The following is an 18,153-nucleotide window of genomic DNA, read 5'->3' on the forward strand; positions in this document are numbered from 1 at the left end:
GGGGGTCATTAAGGTGGAGCACCAAAAGGAAGGCGAGAAAGAGAGTGTGCGTGAAAAGACAATAGAAATGGCAAGAGATAGGTTGCGTGGTGATTGTATGGCGTGTTGTATGTGGTAGTGAGTAGATAGAATGAAGAAGAAAAGTTGATGCAATTGATTTCCATGGATGATGCACAGGGTATAAGATGATGATGAAAATCGGGATATGTAACGTTATAGTATGATCAGTAATGGGACGATTAGGTCGCAGTAGTTTTGGTAGTAGTGGCATAACGAGCGCTCGGGACAATGAGTGGTGGAAGGCGTGTATCACCATTGTCAACAGAGGAGGTTGATGATAGACGTCGTTCAGGATAACATGGAGCCGCCATATCGGGTGACGTGAACAAAAGTTGATGAGGAGAAGGCAACAGCTGATGTTGCTGATGCTGATGGTCAGGTGTTGACGAAGACATGGTAGATGAGGGCGGTGGTGGGGTGCATGGATACCACGAAGGTGAGAGTGATGCAGCCGATGAAGCCGAGTGGGACGAATCAGGTGATGTAGGTGGGGTCACAGGACGCTGTTGTTGTTGTTGTTGTTGCTCATCTTGTTCAAGGATGCTGCCTGTAGAGCGCTTACGTGATTTACGGATGCCTTGTAAAGTACGGTATCGGTTGAAGCAGGTGGCCCGTTTTCTGTGGGGAAGTTGACGAGAAATTTGGCCCCATGTAAGACCTTTGGCAACACCCTCACAAATGATTGTGTCTTCCACATCCGAAAAACGGCTACGTGGCTTGCCGTGTACTTGCATTAATCGACGTTCGTATCCAATTGGCGATAGTGGCGGTGATGTGAGACGACGACCATTCACAGGTGAAAAGCATGACATCCGGCGTTGTGATGGTTGCTGTTGTTGCGGGTGATTCAAAATGTCAGATACTATAAACATTGTGTTGTGAGCAAAGATCATCATGTGCATGGGAGCTATAAAGCAATGGCAATCAACATACTGTTCATAACGAAAAGTGGTTGTGTAAATGCTGTAATGGAAAAAGTGATATGGGAGTTGTGATGTTTTTGCACGTCAAAGGGAGATGCTTTTATATCTTGGGTGTCATGGTTGCCTTGTACGATCGATATATATACCAAGGGACGAAGATGAACGTGTATGTGCCACATTAGGATAGTACATAATACTTACTTTATCCGATCCTGAATGCGGCACAAATGTATAAATGTCAGAGGTGTATGCATACACACACAAACCCTTTCCAAAAGTATTAATGTGCTACGTTCTGGAAGGGAGAATAGGTGTGTGTGTCTGTCCTCGGATCATTACCAATTTGTACAAAGACATCGCACACACAGATCACCCTTGTTGCATTGTATGGCTTGATCTGCAAAACGATCCCTTTTGGTGGACCCCTATCCCTTTTCCATGTTTCCCAATCCGTGTGTGATCAAAAGAATCAAAATTCCAATGCCATTATACGAAAAAAGGGGGTTAACAAGAGCGGGTCAAGGTAGAGGAGTTGCTGTAATCTTTCTTCACCCCGAAAGAAAAAAAAGTCATCAGTGGTCATTATCCCTTCAACCGTTTCCTGATTTGGTGCGGATACCATCATTCAAAGCGAAACATGGTTGACATGTTGGGGGTGGGGATGAAAATGTACACAAGCTTCATTTTCATAAACGAAAAACAAAACATATAACACAAATGGAAAGGAGACCAGGGGAGCACTGGTGCGAAGAATGAGAGAAATCATCAATTACAGGCATGGATCGCCATATTTGGCCTGTATTGTAACTGCTGTTTTTATGGTCTAATCGAGGATTAGGCATCAACAACAACAACAAACAACAACCTTGTTTTTTCTTTCTTTATCAGCGGTGTCACGCTACACAAGGGCTGTCAGAAATAGATTTTGGGAAAAATGACCCTGTGATCATTATGCACAAAGAGCACAATGCTCTGACCAACCAAAAATCTCGAGAAGGGACAAAGCAAAAGGTGGTGGTAGTAATAGTAGTATTGGTAGTAGTGCCATTGTGTGCGTGGTATGGAAGGGGTGAGGAGTAATGGATTAGGAAGGAGCACTATTACAAATGCCATTCACAAAAGGGATTCATTGTGCAATAGGAGACGCATCAACCAACACTTGCATGCCGTGTGGAAGATAAAAAAAACAATGGTCATAACACACCTCCACCAATATTGGCAGTATTAAGGCATGAGGATGTAGTGGTGGGTAAAAACAGCAAGCAAAAGTAACACTGTGGGGGAGGCGCATGTGATGTTTTGCATCATGCCAACGATCACTGCTACTACGTAGTACTACTACTACTGTTGCAAATGGCTAACCATCATCACACTTTTGCATTTTTGGACCTTTTCGGTGGCACCCTTCAAAATGGACGTGATCGCTGGTTGGCTTAAGCCCCACTTTGCACTTGCTTTTTTAGTATTCTTTCTTCCATACTTGCTAGCATGGTGTATTGCTCCTACTTTTTCCCTATCATCTCTAATGAAATGATATTGTAGCAGCTGCACGCGGATGATGATTCAATGATGGTGCATGCTAACCGTATGAAGATCGATGAACAAGCGAGGAGATGTAAAAGGCTGAAAGGGTGATGTATCTGTGTGCTCGCGTGTTTTCTGATAGAGCTGTGGAAGGAGAAAACCAGGTCGTCATAGTGACCTCGTTGGTATCAGTAACCCCGTGATGGTCCCCCTCGATCTTTGCACTCTCAGGTACATCATCATTCAGCAGTGTGCAAGTGGCTCGTTGTTCATGCGCTTGAGAGCATCCCTTCTCTGCACAGCTTATACCCTCCTGGTTGTTACATGGCGCCTTAGTTAATAAGAAGCACATGAAAATTGCATGCTCACCTACCCTATCATTCATCTTTAAGAGCTGCTGCAGGTTAAACCTGTCAAAAACTGGTTTTTTTCTTTGGCGTAGCATTTTTCACTTTGATGGAGCTATAGCTATAGAACACATGCACACATGCATTCACCTGATGATGAGATGTTTTCAGCGGCATAATAGCTTGTGCTGACAATGGTAAGGATAACAGCAAGGGGATGCTCAGGTGTAACCTTGCAGTGTTTTCTCACACATCATCGACTCGAATGTCTGTGTAATAGAAAGCTTGCATCGACCATGATCGATTTAGAAGGCATATCCATGTGCATTTGCAAGGAGATGTTAACAAACCTATGCGTATGTGCTCACTCGATCTCCTTTTACATAATGATCCTTGCTCATCTCCCTGAATGTGCCTGTGCATTGGTTCCACAAACATGCAAAACAAAAAGCCCTTGCCCTACCCCCCGCCAAAATCCAGGTAGCTGGTGCACACAGTAGTTTTCCTTGATTCATTCCCAAATCAAGATGATTCAATGTATAATCCAATGATCGATGCTTATTTGTGATCAACTATGGAGGTTGCATTTACACCAACAATGTAATGTGAAAAATTTCGAGCCGTGGTTGAAACCATTAATTTTGATCTCTCATCGAATCGTTCTTTGTTGGTGTGCTTCCCATTTCTAGCTGCATTGCCGTGATGTATGGAGAGAAAGGGTCTATGCTATCTCCTTGCCTAGCATTGAAGAGGTGTATCAAGTACTGCTGTTTGCCCCTACCACTATAGAAGTTTTCTCCTCATGATGTGTGTGTGCGCATTACAGGGCATCTCCTTCTCTTTGGTGAACAAGTATTATTGTTATCCAGAAGAATTTTGCCTACTCTCCCACCAGCAAAAGTGAAGGAGGCCATTATTTCGGTTTGTCTCCATTGATCTCCCCACCATGACCTAAAATAGGCTCCTTGATGACCTCGGGGATGATGTTTGTTCATGTCGTATAGCTTCGTGGCGCACGGGCATTTCCTTAATGCAAACACCTTTCCAAATAGATCGATCTTGTTGGGATCCTAGACCTAGAGAAGGGGGATTTATCCACAATGCACCATTCCATTTCCTTCAACTACCCCGGTTATCAGCATTTATCATCATGTTGTAGATCACACACTATTAAAAAGTAGAAGATAGCATCAAGCATTCTTTATCTTATACAACCAGTGCATAACTAAGGATATGATATGGGGTGAGCAGTACTATAGCTGAGCTATTACGAATGCTGCTTAGAGCTTGGCAAGCGACTTGCGAGCAAGTGTGGCAGTAATCAAGCCTAAAAGATTAAAAAAGTAGAGGTGAGTAATGATTTTTAAGCATTCATGTATATGTTGAATGACCAAACACGTACCAGATGGATCGGGTTGAGGATAGTAAGTATCCATGTTCTTGCCAGTGTTATCAATGTTGAGCTTTGTGAAGCGGCTAAAGTCAATGCCAACATAGTGCTTGTTGGGGAGTGCGTAGTAGACTTCGGCAATTTCGGGGAAGCGAGTGAGGATTTGCTTTTGCATGAGGTATAGGGTAGCTTGCACCGAAGGTGATTCATCCTTGGCAAAGGTGTCAGTGGTGATCTTGCGTACACCTTCATGGACAGCGGGGTAGTCAATGTTACGCAACACAGAGGGCGAGCTGGAAGCAAAAGTCCAGGTACAATCGACAGCAGTAGAAAAGATACGATCCCAAACTTCAGGCAAGGTGGTGTATTCATCACGATGGAAATCGTAAAAGGCGGAGCCGGTTGTCTTCAACACCAACAACTTCTTAAGACCAGAAGTAATCTTCATCTTGTTGCCTTGGCGATAGTGATCCAATGAAGTGGTTTGGATATCCTCGCCATCACGAACAAAAGAGTGAGGATGGGGTTGGCCATCCACAATGAGTCTTGTCCACTTGTGCTTGACGATATCAACGTGAATGCTGCTAAGGTGAGAGTACTTGTCCAAAAAGTGGGTCGAGAGCTCTTGAGCAAACACCTCAATGTTTTCCACATTGCGGCTGCGTTTGCCAAAGATGTTGATGGTGTTCTTCACGGTGTCTATCATCCATCGCGTTTAATACATTGCCCATGTATTTTGATTATCCCATAAAAGTCATCCATCTTATTACCAGTAGCAACGACCACCGAGTTGTCAGCCTTGGTGTACGAGGTTTCAATGTCACCTTCCAAGAGAAGGCGAACAGTGAGTTCAGCACAACGCTGCACCTTGCCATCGCGATAGACACGCATAAAGCGCACGAGGTCCTTGCCATAGCGAGCAGTCTTCAAGTAAAAATCGGAATCAGCCATGTTTGCGTTTGTTAGAGAAGAGTAGTGTTGTAGATGATGAACGAAATTCACCGAACACTTGCATAAGTTTGCTTATATACTTTTTTTTCATCATCCTCGGCCCTCGGTAATCCGCATGAATGTCGTGGTTGTGATCAATGCATCCGCGAATTTGGAGGTGGTGGATCGCCAAATGTAGAAACTAGTACAACGTGTTGCTATTTTTCGCACGCTGGTGGCTCTTCGCACTTACCCCACATTTTGAATGTCGCTGGTATATTTGTACTCTGATTGGCCCCCTACATGCCATCTCTTTTGAAAAGTGGCGTGACCTATCGAACAACATCCAATGTGGCATTCGATATACTATCTTCAACCTCTTGTATCGTGGGACAGGTTTCTCTTTAAATGAGAGTGAGATGCTGATAAGCCAAGTATATCCACACACAGTCTTAAAAATACCATTGTTTGCAAGGACCAATGATTTAGAGTGATAGATAAAACGTATGTCAATGCCTTTCACACTGCGCATAATCTCACTGCCAAAAGAAGAAAATCAAAGATGTATAGCTGTTAACTCTCTGACCTTCATGTACAGCTAAAGAACACGTATGCGCTCACCACCACCAGCATGTCTTCTTTTTTTTTTTACATTGGGTATACCAATCATTAATTGCATCACATGAATCCAAGATACAGCATTTCAATTATCCAAGAATATAGAGTCTATAGCTATATATCTTACACGTGTACGTTGAAGCATGTTTGTTTTCCCAAGCACAGAGTATGCAACTACTTAGCAAATCCCCACATACAATCCCAATTGTCGACTGCTACAGCCAAACTCCTGTACCACCATCCGCCCCTGTGTACATCCAAATAACCACATGACCTGTCAGATTTCAAAAAGACGAGTATATTTGAGAATGCTGTTTTCGATAGTCTAAGGTAAGGAAGGCCGATTGGTTATGAAGCAAGTTAATACATTTTTCAATATAGCCCCATATCCCACACCTTTTTGGGATGTTTATTGTCACCCCCTTACCTATATCTTCTTTCACGACGTAACAATGACACCACTTTTTCATCCAATCAAATGCTCCATGATACTGCCATTGTCGAGAAAAGCGATGATACTGCTAGGATGGTCAAAGCGACAGGGTTTAAGGATGTGCCAGCTCCCGTCACATGATCTTGCTGTTGTTGCTGATGCTTAGCTGAATCCGAGTGCTCATTTGATTTCTTTTCATCGGATGAAGAAGAGGAAGTTGATGATGTTGTTGCCCCAGGAATCACTGCTGTGGATACTTTGGTTGAAGAAGAAGATGTTGCAGAACGTCGGTGTGTTGCATTGCCACCTGTAATACTGAAACGACCCGAATACGAAAAAGCACTATCCTCCATGGTCAATGAGGAGCCCAAAATATCCCGACATCATGCAAGTTACTTACGGCTCATCATCATCATCATCACTGCCTTGATAAATAAACTGCAACGCGTACGAGGCATCAGGTTCAAGGTCTGAAGGGGTCTATAATAGTAACATGTGAGCTCAATAATGATCACATCAACCACAAGATACTATACATACCTGCCAATCATGGTGTCCTGCATCACCCTGGACAGTGAATTCGTATCCACTTGGCTGTAATGGAGATGTGCCTGTTTCTTGTAGCAACCTTACTTTGGCCTTTTCATCCACGCCATTAATCCATCCTGTAAACATCATAAGAGTCAATATCCTTGAACCATTCTGATTTCTCCTGTGGGCTAATACTTGCTGATAGTAGCACTATATAAAACCAAGAGATCAATACCGCATATACCAAACATGCAAAAGACAACCTACGTTTCTCCAGCTTTGTAAGCGGTGCCTTGTAGCGGTGAAGTGATGTAGAATGGAGCATCCTGCTGTGCATAGATGAGCGTAGCAAGAGGAAGAACAACCAAATTGATATAATGAATGAGATGCATCACGTTAATAATTATACCGTGATAGAATACGTGGATGATTCACCTTATATATACGCACATCATTTGACAATGACCATCGACATTATCCTCTCCTATCCATCGACTCCGGGTTTGGATTCCATCATCACGATAATACGGCGGCCAATGTTTGGATATGAAAAAGGATCAACCGAGCTTGTCCGTGCCAGACACCATTCTGTGGAATTCATTGATATGATTCACCCCAAAAAAGGACAAATAAAGCAGAACACATCCAGAGATAGATAAACAAAGAGGAGAGGTTGTAAGATGATGAATGCTGCTCCTATATCAAAGACCATATTTTAATCCAAACGATACAGAGTCGTAAAGAGGGAGTTGACAAAGGGAGTTTATTGTATATGTGTACCATGTATGCTGTAGTAAGCTACTCTTCCATAGGATTGTGATCCCACTTTTGTTTCTTGGATCGCTTTGGCAGGGTGATCTTGACTTCGGAATCGTCGTCATTTTGAGCTGCATCGTATTCTTCAGGTACAGCAATAGGCTCCTCTGGAATCTGCAAGCCAATCCACTCGTCAGCGAGAATAGGTAGGTTGGGCATGTCCCAATGCAAGTAGTTGAATGTGCTGTCGGTTTGCATGTGCTGATATGAATTGTAGGGTATAGGAGGAGAATGAGAAGCAAAGATCAGCCGTCCATTGACATCAACCACCGCCTTCATGCATCCCACATATACTTCCTGTATCATAGTCACCCATTTTCCACACCTATAGACATGTAGAAGATCATCACATCGAATAAAGGCTTACTATGTTATGCACATTGGTCTCATTGAAATGATGCATTCTCCATCCTAAAAGCAAAGTCGAATATGGGATCCATCAAACGTAAATGAGAAAAGGATTAGCCTTTACCTTTTAAAGAGCCAAGTATCGTATTAACTACGATGACAATGAAATTGGGATAACAATGGGACACAATTATGATGAGCATCATGCATCAGCTGTAATCATCTGGTTGAAACCCACCATGATACTTCAATAACATGAGCTTTAAACGGTACAAGCGATCAAAGAGCTATGGTTGAGGGAAGAGAGCTACTTGGATGGTGCATGAATCAATAAAGTTGTGGGACGCCGATACCACAAACATCGTGCCAAAGAGGCTAGCGTGATCCTGGGTAACTGTCATATCTGGCAGGTGGCTACCGCTTTATGATAAGATAACCTTTTTTCACTAGCAGTGCAACGCCGTCCCATAAATCAGGCACACGCCCTCATCCACAATCCATATCACAAGCAATGCTTGTTTCGATCGCCAAGAGGTTAACCCCACTTGCCCTTAACCTTTCCCATCTACTACCATCTCTTCAGCAACCCCATCGCCTCTTGTTTTCTATATCTCTTCATCTTGTAATCAATCCTCGACACTCCGTAAGACAAGAACGATTCTATAGCTAAGCCAAGGTATTTCTGTACCTGTGATAGCGATTTGAATGACGCGTTTTAATAGTCCCTCGGGAGCGTTCTCAATTGCTAACGCGAAAAGTAAAGTATAAGTATTTGAAGTCCAAGCTATTTCAATTGCGCAAAGAATGTAATTTATGGCATTGATCAGAGTGATAATGAGATAGCTACACGAATGCTCATGGGAGATATCATTATCTAATATTGAGACAACCTGCTACTTAAATCGGCGATCATGCACGCGGTGATGAAGCCATTCTCAGTCAAACCAGCTAGCTGGGGTTGGATTTACTGTAGCCCATATGTGGAGCTGTTTACATCCTGGCAACAAAGTAACAAGGGATACAAGATGGGCATTATATGTGTGGGAGAGAATAGTAGAAGGCTCCGGGAAAGCAAGATGACAACAAGGTTTAATCGAGTGACACTGGGATCTACCAAGATTTGACGTTCGTTGAATAGCTTCAGGTGACCAGAGTGGAGTGCAATAGAGTTGTGCACATACTCCGCCTACAACACACGTTGGATCTCTCTTCTCTCTCGCTCGCTCTTTCTCTCTCTATCTCTTCCTTTCACTCTTCTTCATCTCTCAAGGACGGTCACCTCATTGTCCTCTTTCCTGGGAAATAACAACGTACACATTATGAACGGCAGCCCCATTCCTTCAGCGACAAGCATGTCGCCGACACAAAACGGTTCCAACATCATGAGCGTGGATGGAAAAAGAATCCTCTGCACAGCCGATGTACGAGGTAAGATAACACTTTCTATCATTTCTGGATATGTTTATGGGGTTCTGGAATATGGGAGGCACTCGACAATGAGCTTTCTTTTTCGCACTGTCAAAATGCCACCACTCAGTGTACTCATTTGGCTGTTCCTGTCCTCTCTTCTTTTCAGGCAACATCTCGCATCTCAATCAACTCGCACGCGACACCAACGCTGATTTCATTATACATACTGGTGACTTTGGCTTTTATGGTAAGGATGGGTTGTGTGGCACTCTTATCGTGTGTATATCATTGACTCTTGGTGTACACGTGCACATGAACAAATAGAACGGTCGAGTCTCGAGCGCATCAGTGACAGGTAAGCAAATGGGATAGCAGGATTGAAACGCGTGTGTGATAAAGGCCATCGTGATTGACAATCCACATCTATAGAACATTAAAGCATTTGGTGCAATACAGCACATTGATCCCGCCCACAGTCCGCAAGAGGCTCAATAGTTCCCCGATCGAACAAGTGCGACCCACCATTGAACAATCACCACAGCCTTTCTTATCCGAATTTCCCGATTTCTTGAGCCGTGCCAAACGCTTGGAAGTTCCAGTTTACACAGTCTGGGGAGCTTGCGAAGATGTCGCTGTCTTGGAAAAATTCAGAACGGGTGAATATCAAGTGCCAAACCTTTACATCCTCGATGAAGCTACCACGCATTTACTCGACGTGGGAGGTGTCAGCTTGCGTCTCTTTGGTTTGGGTGGTGCTGTAGTCTCGCACAAGTTGTTTGATAACGGCGAAGGTAATTTATCCTCTATATTGTTCTTTCTATGGATGACTCATTTGTAATGGCAGGAATGGATACAATTGCTGGTGGTGCCGGAACCATGTGGACAACCGCTTTGCAGATCGGCCAGCTTGTTGAAACAGCTCATCTTGTACGATATCAATTGTGTTTTATTACTCAGCTGGGGGATAGGGGAAAATAGAGCATGAACTGATCTTTTTCTTTCCTTCTCAAGGTTTACAACCCAACCGAAGTGAGGATTGTTGTGACGCATGCAAGCCCTGGTCGCGAAGGATTATTGGCACAATTAGCACTTATGCTAAAGGTAATGATGCGGAGGATAACGGAAGGTGGTGGTGTGCGTGGAAACGAGATTTCAGGAACCAGGTTGCTCACGTGCGAGATAGGCTGATTTTACCATTTCCGCTGGTTTGCATTTCCGATATGGCATTTCATATAACGAGTTCTCGTGCCAACATGATCAAGAACACTATCGCGAACGTCTACTTCAATCTCAGCGCAGCTTTATGCACTTGTGGGAGGCTATTCGAGATCAAGTTGAGAAGCATGTCGAGTGAGTACAACCTATACACTGATAATGGATGAGAAAACTAATACTTTTCCATTCTTTTATTAGTGAAAACCAAGCAGCTCTTCTTCAAAATGCACTCGCCGTTGTCAATCGTCTACCACCATCGCGTGAAGCTACTATGGCGAACCCATCACAGGAGGAACAAGCATTCAAAAACATGTGGAATTTCAACCTTCCTGATGCAGCATATGGCTGGGTTGTATTGGATGTCAACCAAGGACGTGTCAGTGCGGAAACCAAATCGCAAGGATTCAACTTTTCATATCGCAAGAGCAACACACAATCGAATCCCACATCATCCCCCGCCATGTCAGCGTCAGGTCTTCCTACATCATCTTCCAACAATAGCAGCAACACTATGGGAACACCTTATCCTGAACGATCCAATCAATTTCGTCAACCTGATTGGCAGCAACAAGCTGCACCACCTATGGAAGCAAAAGTTCCCAGCAACAGCGACAGCGAATGGAAGGATAATGGAAGCTCAAAGGATGAAAAGTTTACCAGCGGCAGCAACAGCGCTAGAAATTCCAAGCGTATGAGCATGGTAAGTTCATCCCAACTAGATGATGGGTAGTGGTTTTGACGTACTTTGTGTATAGCAACGAAGCCCCTATGCGATCTATGTTGGTGGAATAACAAATAACGCAGTGACAGAAGACGACATTCGAGAATTCTTTGGTGCAGATGTGGTAAGTCACCATCATTATGAAAAGGTGGATGTTGTTGAGCGATGGGTATTTACGTGTTTATTATAGATCACTGGTATACGGTTCCCTCTAGACCCAGAGACTCGACAACCAAAATCCCATTGCTACGTTGATCTGATTGACCCGATTGCTCTTGATAATGCGCTGACAAAGAATGGACAGGCAAGTATGATAGTATGCATGTTATTGGGTACAAATGTTAACGTTTTATTCTTATAGATATTGAAGGACAATAAGCTTATTATAAACAGACCCAATCTTCCTGATGGCCGAAACCGTGGTGCTAGAAATGGACGGGGACGTAGTTACCGTGGCGGACGAGCCAGTGATGCTGGATTGATGCGTGGTTCTCGGGAAACATCAACAAGTGCAGATGCATGAAAGATGAGACGGAGCTCTTCCTCGCTCTCTATATCTTATTAATCTATTCCACCGTGCTGATATTTCTCTGTATATGTCCCCTTTGTTTTATGTGGTTCTTTCTTTTTCTTTCTTCCCATTATCCCCCTACCCTTTTTTGAAATCTCCCAATACAAAAAAACGATACTCAATGGAACGATTATCATTTAATGGTTGGATAAGACATGGACAATGGAACAGCGGCTAAAACAACGCATCCAGAGTACAACACAAGCAGCATGCGGTCAAGCTAAATGACAAGGTTAGCATTGATTTGATTGAAAAGAATATAAGAAGTGGATCTTACCATCCAAGACATAAGCCTTCGCCAGCACCAGAATCTTGTGGACGTTGTTGTACATATACACTTTGGGGTGGAGGTTGTGGTTGATAATACTGCTGTTGGTGCTGTTGCTGATAAGGCTGCTGTTGATAAGGAGAATATTGTTGTTGATGGGGAGGAGGTTGATAGTAAGGTTGCTGCTGGTATGTTGGATTAGGAGGAGGTGGATACGAGTATTGGCCTTTGTTATTGTTCATGAAAGATATTATTTCCGGAAGAAAAAAGAAATGTAAAAGGGCCAAGATGCAACAATGAAAAAGGAAGATTCCATTCAACTGCATTGACCTGAGACTTGTCCACTAGAATTGCAATTTCATTCGGTAACGTGGCGACCCCGCTGCTCTTCATGCTCCTCCACTTGCTTCCTTTCTCTTCTTAATACACTCCCCACATCCCCATTTCACTCTTCATGGAATCAGCATCTTCGGACACATTCACTGTACAGATACGCTCACCTTCACTCAACGAGACTTTGACTATCAATACAAACAAGGATGCTTCCATTCGAGAATTGAAGCGTCTCGTTCACGGCATCCATCCGAGGAACCCACATGCCAACGATCAGCGTATTATCTTTGGAGGACGAGTGCTTGACGATAATGAAATCCTGGGCAAAATCCTGGAACGGGTAAGCTATTCTTTGATCATTCGAATGGTATAAGAAACAGCGATGTTGATATGGAAGTGATTATAGGCTGATTCATCCAATATCCCAACGCTGCATTTGGTCGTCAAACCATCACTTACACGCAACTATGCAAGTGGCTCTTCATCATCGATAACCAACAACATGGCATCATCCTCGCAACAAACATCAACATCTCAACCACAGCAGCAGCAGCCACCAACTACACCCTTCTTCCCTACATCACAACCACCACCACAGCAACAACAAGGACCACCACAACCACAAGCTGTTCCAGGATACCCGCCATTATTGCCAGGAGGATATCAAGTGGTGGCACTCAAGTAAGTTAAACATGATATGATGGGAACGTGTGGAGATTTTAACTACTGTCAATAGTGGTCAATACTATCTTGCACCTGTGCTTGTGCCTACGATCAATCCTCCAATGCAATCGCAACACGTATACAACCAGGGAATACCAGCCCAAGGAAATAATCTTCCCGCCAATGGTGGTCATCAACAACAGCAACAGCAACAGCAACCTGTTAGACCACGTGGCAACAATGCACAACAACGAGCAGCATCCGTATGGCTTGCATTGAAATTGATATTCATTTTGTTTATTTTATGTCAAGACGCCAGCATTGAAAGGATCATATTTTTTCATGCCATTGCATTTGTTTTTTTCCTATACCAAACCGGCCGATTGCGATTCGTTATTCGCCAGGTGCGTCCTGAAGACTTGCATCGGAATATAGGCGGTGATGGTGGTCATCATCATCATCATCATCATCCACAACAACAGGCTGCTCCTGCTCCTCCTCAACAACCACAACCACAACAACCACAACAACCCGTAACCCCACCAGCAGAAGCGAGAGGTATGTAAAGGCTATTTACAAAGAAGATGATAGCTGAATGACTGATTATCTTGGATACATAGGTGACAATGGACAAGATGCAGTAGCTGCCAATTTAGGTAATGCCAATGAAGAAGGGATGCGACAACGACGTCCACAACATACCCAACAACGACCAGCCACATCGGATGAACAACAGCCACAACAACCTGCCACATTGCTCGCCACATTGAAACGTGGTGCATACACATTCGTTGCTTCTTTATGGCCCAACTATGGACATGACGCTCGCATTGCACAAGCATTGGATAATGGTCAACAGGAAGCTGTAAGTACTTTTTCTTGTACGTTTACATCATCACAAACAAGCTGACATCTTGTTATTTCTAGTGGGAAGGCTTTTAATACGTCGATAGATCTGGGATCTTGATCTTGCTTTGTAGATTTGGCATCATCCTCTTGTAAAAAAAATGTAATACAAAAGCAACGCCTATGTACTTTGTAACTTTTTCAGAATGAAGTGGGATGATGGCATGACGTTGATGTTGATGGAGATTGATTCTTTGAACATGGGATTTGTGACACGAGTGCTGCTAATGCTCTAAATCGACGGTCAACACGTTGACAGCTCTTGGCGAAACAAGCAGAGAATGTAAAGAAAGCTGACTTGTTATGCATGTTTCGGGCGATTTCACCGATGGCGGTTTGCACCTTGATTCCCTATTCACGCACAAGGGCATATATACAGGGTCCCTGTAAAACATGTGACACAATCGCATCCATGGAAGTCATTGCTGTTGCTAGGTGTTGATGTTTCTTTTCATCTAATGGTTCACGACGTTTGAATGTTGGCTGAATAGTAACAGCCACCTGTTTCAAAGTCTTATTGAGTGCTTGACAAATACCACCGTCATTAATAAACATGTCGTCTATATTTTCATTCGTTGCATGATTTTACTACAAACTCAAAGTTTATTGATTTTTGGGGGAATGGATACCCTGAGAAGATTCGAGTACTACTATTTTGTGCTACACCTACAAATCTCGATGCCCAAAGACATGGAATGATGATTTCAGGGATGGTGGTATAATATCGCAGCATCTAGGGCATCCTTTCAATGTCCAAGTCATTGATCCCGGCTCTCGGCCATGGTCGTCTTTTTCACCTTTATGGAACACACAGCCGGTTAGTGGTACCATACACGTCCCAGGTTTTGACCGAGAAAATTCTCACAGGGTACACGAAAAAGTACTTTTTACGATATAGAGCAGCACTATGTGCCACGCGGTGACACTTGATCCTTTTTCTTGCGTCGACTATATATTTCTGCTTCCAAATGTATGGCGCCATTCAATGCTATCGAAGTCATCGGTTGATTCCGCGCTGAATAATACACCCTTCCATTTATCTACTATCGCTGTTCCTACATGTGCATTCCATCATTGGATGAGATTAGCTACTGCATTGCTCCCGGTTAACCGAAAAGGGATGTACACTCTTGCATGTAACTCCCAATGTGTTTTGAATCTGAGCTCAAGCACATTACTACGCAAATGGGAATACTTGCATAAAGACTGCATGAGCTATGGTCACACAATACATTAAGCATCGGCTTGTGCACACGCACACATTTACTGCAAGTTTCTCCTCATTGCAGGGTTATGCATCTTACTACTGTTTTCAATGGACTTTGTGTAAATATTGATGTCACATGTGGGGCAGCATGGCAACCTTAATTTACATAGGTTGACTTTTACCAATGATCCATGTAGCAGGATCTATCAATCCATACATGCTATTTTCACCTTTTTGTAAGAGAAGCGACAAAAAGGCCAACACAAGCGTGCAATGTGCGACCAATGTGTGCTCCAATGGCTGACTATGAAAAAGCTAGGTGGATGGGTACAACAAAGATGGACGTGCCCATCTTAGTTTTCTGTAGTAAAAGATTCCATACAAAGCGAGCAGTGGCACCCTTGTGCAACACCACGGCCCAAGATCTCTTCAACTATTGGGAGGCATGGATTGCTAAAGACGCCTATTCGCTCATGGCTTGTGCTCTCTCGATTCCTTATTTTACGTGCAGTGACAGGTGCGCGCTTTTGATGGCGCGTTCACACCCCCAAAGACACACAACACATGGTTGTGGAAAGGCAATTGACCCTAATCGAATCATCATCAGCGGATCAAAAAGAACTCGGAACCATAAATGGACAAGCACAAGGTTTTTGTTTTTGTTGCAATCCCTATAACTGCCCGTGCTCCCTTTATTCACGCTGCTCGTAACTTTGTCCTTGTTTTACGCTTTTCTTTCTTGAGCTTTTCAACATGGATTCAAAAGAGGAACGCCCTCTTAGCGGTTCGACAATGAAAGTCGTCACGGAAACAACTACCACTACAACCACCACCACCACCAATAACATCATGCACGAAAAATCAGCCGAGTCAATCACAGATGCAGGCGAAGAATACAACTCCAAGGGCGAACGTATCTATGTCCAAAGTGAAGCTGAGAAGGCCCTCGTTCGTAAACTCGACTTTCTCTACGTGATGCCATTCATTGCTGCTCTCAACTTTTTGCAGGTACGTGTGTTGTGTTATAAACGTTTGCATTCTTTTCTTTTGTCCGGCGCCGAGCGTTTTGTCACACGATCTATTTTCTCACCGTTCTATCCAATGTAGTTTTTTGACAAGTCCACCCTAAACTATGCAGGTGTTCTTGGTATCAAAGAGGACACCGGCACTACAGGATCACAATTCAGCTGGCTTGGCTCGATCTTTTATCTTGGCTACTTGGTTTATCAGGCAAGTAAAGCAATGAATTTTATCGAGAACGTTAAAGCTCACATCTCAACATTAGTTACCAAACCAATTTTTGCTACAACGCCTACCCCTTGGCAAATACATTGGTGGCCTGGTTGTTCTTTGGGGAACCGTGTTGGCTGTAACCTTCACTGCCAAGAGCTTTCAGCATCTGATTGCTTTGCGTTTCTTGCTTGGTTTCTTTGAAGCTGCCATGTACCCCTGCTGTATCATGTTGATCAGCGCTATGTATCGTCGTCGTGAGCAAACAGCTCGCCTTGGTAAAAATCACACCTTGCACTAATCAAATGCCAATCTAACATTCCCCTTATCATATAGGTGTGATATACATTTGCAATGGCATTGCGTTGGCAGTGGGTGGTATGTTGCAATATCATTGACACGTTACAGTGCTGGTGTGCTCATATTAGATTTTGACGCTTTTAGGTTTCATCGGCTATGGTGTTGGTGTAGAGATGGATGGTGTCCATGGTCATTCAGCATGGCAATGGTAAATTACTGCTACGCAGATGTTTGTAAAGAGCTTCTTCTCACCAACATACGAACCCTTCCAGGTTGATGCTTATCCTTGGTATTGTCACCATTGCATGTGGGTTCATCTTTTTCTTCTTTTTGGTGGACAATCCTCATTCACGTTTATTGCGTCTGACACCTGAGCAGCTGGCTGCTGTCGAGGAACGCATCAAAGACAATGCCGTGGTGATTACCAAGGAAATTAAATACCATCAAATCATTGAAGCGATCAAGGAACCTCGTTTATACTGCTTTGCATTTGCATCCATGCTCATCAACTTCCAAAACGGTGCGCTCAACACATTTAGCAGCATTATTACTCAAGGTTTTGGATTTGCTGTAAGTCGCTCTTGATGGTACATATCCCACACAGTATCGATGTACATGCTAAGCCGATGACCATTTCCTCCTCTAGGGCGTTGATGCCATTTTGCTTACTGTGCCATCAGGTGTTGTCACCGTTATCTACATTGTTATTGCCATCTGGTACAACCGTAGATATGGAAACACTTTATACGTTGCCATGGTATTGCTTGGATTCTCGATCCTCGGCTTGGTGTTGCTTCTTGCCATCCCGTTGGCAAAAGCCAAACTCCTTGGTCTCTATCTATGCTGGTCATTTGTTGCCGCTTACACCATGCTCTTGGTCTCCTTAGGTAACGCTAATAACCAATTATGGCGTATTTCATTCGGGCTAACATTGGCGAAAACATTTAGCAAACAACGTTAGTGGTTATACAAAGAAGATCTTCTATAGCTCATGCCTTATTGTGCTCTACACTGTAAGTACTATCAATGGTTAGTCTTTGTGTGTGGGAATTGACCTTGTTCGTTTATGCAGATTGGAAATTTTGCCGGACCCTTGATGATGGTGGATTGGCAAGCACCACTTTACCTTGGAGGTAGGTTGCACTATACCCACATGTGACCTTTCTTGTACTGCTTACTGATACAAACCATGATTAGGCATGATTGCATACATTGCAGCAGATGTTATTACTATCGTTCTGCTTTGGATCGCACGTCGATCTATGGCCAAGATCAACGCTCATCGTCTATCTAAGGGTATCAGCCATAATGCCACCGTCATGACCGATATGACTGATGGCGAAGACCCCAACTTTATTTACCGCTTGTAAAGCGTAATATTATCATCTCGCCCTCTATATCAACACAAT

The 18,153-nt window shown here is 43.5% G+C and overlaps 8 protein-coding genes across 8 annotated transcripts; 3 read left to right on the plus strand and 5 right to left on the minus strand.

Annotated features, from left to right (window-relative positions):
* Window positions 1-239: 239 nt before the first annotated feature.
* O0I10_001807 (uncharacterized protein) lies at window positions 240-932 on the minus strand (the record flags this gene model as incomplete). Its single annotated transcript, XM_058481897.1, has 1 exon — window positions 240-932. One exon carries the CDS (start codon window positions 930-932, stop codon window positions 240-242), a length of 693 nt encoding a protein of 230 aa, XP_058347028.1.
* A 3,202-nt stretch (window positions 933-4,134) lies between these two features.
* Window positions 4,135-5,259, minus strand: O0I10_001808 (urate oxidase; the record flags this gene model as incomplete). Its single annotated transcript, XM_058481898.1, has 4 exons — window positions 4,135-4,181; window positions 4,257-4,943; window positions 5,015-5,168; window positions 5,254-5,259. The coding sequence occupies 4 exons, from the start codon at window positions 5,257-5,259 to the stop codon at window positions 4,135-4,137; spliced, it is 894 nt and encodes a 297-aa protein (XP_058347029.1).
* A 1,007-nt stretch (window positions 5,260-6,266) lies between these two features.
* On the minus strand, window positions 6,267-6,903 carry O0I10_001809 (uncharacterized protein; the record flags this gene model as incomplete). Its single annotated transcript, XM_058481899.1, has 3 exons — window positions 6,267-6,567; window positions 6,626-6,705; window positions 6,766-6,903. The coding sequence occupies 3 exons, from the start codon at window positions 6,901-6,903 to the stop codon at window positions 6,267-6,269; spliced, it is 519 nt and encodes a 172-aa protein (XP_058347030.1).
* A 651-nt stretch (window positions 6,904-7,554) lies between these two features.
* Window positions 7,555-7,770, minus strand: O0I10_001810 (uncharacterized protein; the record flags this gene model as incomplete). Its single annotated transcript, XM_058481900.1, has 1 exon — window positions 7,555-7,770. One exon carries the CDS (start codon window positions 7,768-7,770, stop codon window positions 7,555-7,557), a length of 216 nt encoding a protein of 71 aa, XP_058347031.1.
* Window positions 7,771-9,239: 1,469 nt separating this feature from the next.
* O0I10_001811 (uncharacterized protein) lies at window positions 9,240-11,789 on the plus strand (the record flags this gene model as incomplete). The annotated part of the gene is made up of 11 exons (XM_058481901.1): window positions 9,240-9,348; window positions 9,497-9,577; window positions 9,655-9,685; window positions 9,760-10,121; window positions 10,175-10,257; window positions 10,342-10,431; window positions 10,514-10,680; window positions 10,744-11,245; window positions 11,301-11,390; window positions 11,457-11,570; window positions 11,628-11,789. The coding sequence occupies 11 exons, from the start codon at window positions 9,240-9,242 to the stop codon at window positions 11,787-11,789; spliced, it is 1,791 nt and encodes a 596-aa protein (XP_058347032.1).
* Window positions 11,790-12,011: 222 nt separating this feature from the next.
* On the minus strand, window positions 12,012-12,347 carry O0I10_001812 (uncharacterized protein; the record flags this gene model as incomplete). Its single annotated transcript, XM_058481902.1, has 2 exons — window positions 12,012-12,057; window positions 12,115-12,347. The coding sequence occupies 2 exons, from the start codon at window positions 12,345-12,347 to the stop codon at window positions 12,012-12,014; spliced, it is 279 nt and encodes a 92-aa protein (XP_058347033.1).
* A 212-nt stretch (window positions 12,348-12,559) lies between these two features.
* Window positions 12,560-14,043, plus strand: O0I10_001813 (uncharacterized protein; the record flags this gene model as incomplete). Its single annotated transcript, XM_058481903.1, has 5 exons — window positions 12,560-12,778; window positions 12,845-13,119; window positions 13,175-13,659; window positions 13,722-13,966; window positions 14,029-14,043. 5 exons carry the CDS (start codon window positions 12,560-12,562, stop codon window positions 14,041-14,043), a joined length of 1,239 nt encoding a protein of 412 aa, XP_058347034.1.
* Window positions 14,044-15,967: 1,924 nt separating this feature from the next.
* O0I10_001814 (uncharacterized protein) lies at window positions 15,968-18,114 on the plus strand (the record flags this gene model as incomplete). Its single annotated transcript, XM_058481904.1, has 10 exons — window positions 15,968-16,222; window positions 16,322-16,444; window positions 16,500-16,722; window positions 16,781-16,822; window positions 16,889-16,952; window positions 17,017-17,314; window positions 17,391-17,631; window positions 17,693-17,757; window positions 17,817-17,877; window positions 17,942-18,114. 10 exons carry the CDS (start codon window positions 15,968-15,970, stop codon window positions 18,112-18,114), a joined length of 1,545 nt encoding a protein of 514 aa, XP_058347035.1.
* Window positions 18,115-18,153: the final 39 nt, after the last annotated feature.

The sequence above is a fragment of the Lichtheimia ornata genome (genome assembly GCF_029851405.1).
Source record: "Lichtheimia ornata isolate CBS 291.66 chromosome Unknown scaffold00005, whole genome shotgun sequence".
In the NCBI taxonomy this organism is placed as follows: Eukaryota; Fungi; Mucoromycota; class Mucoromycetes; order Mucorales; family Lichtheimiaceae; genus Lichtheimia; species Lichtheimia ornata.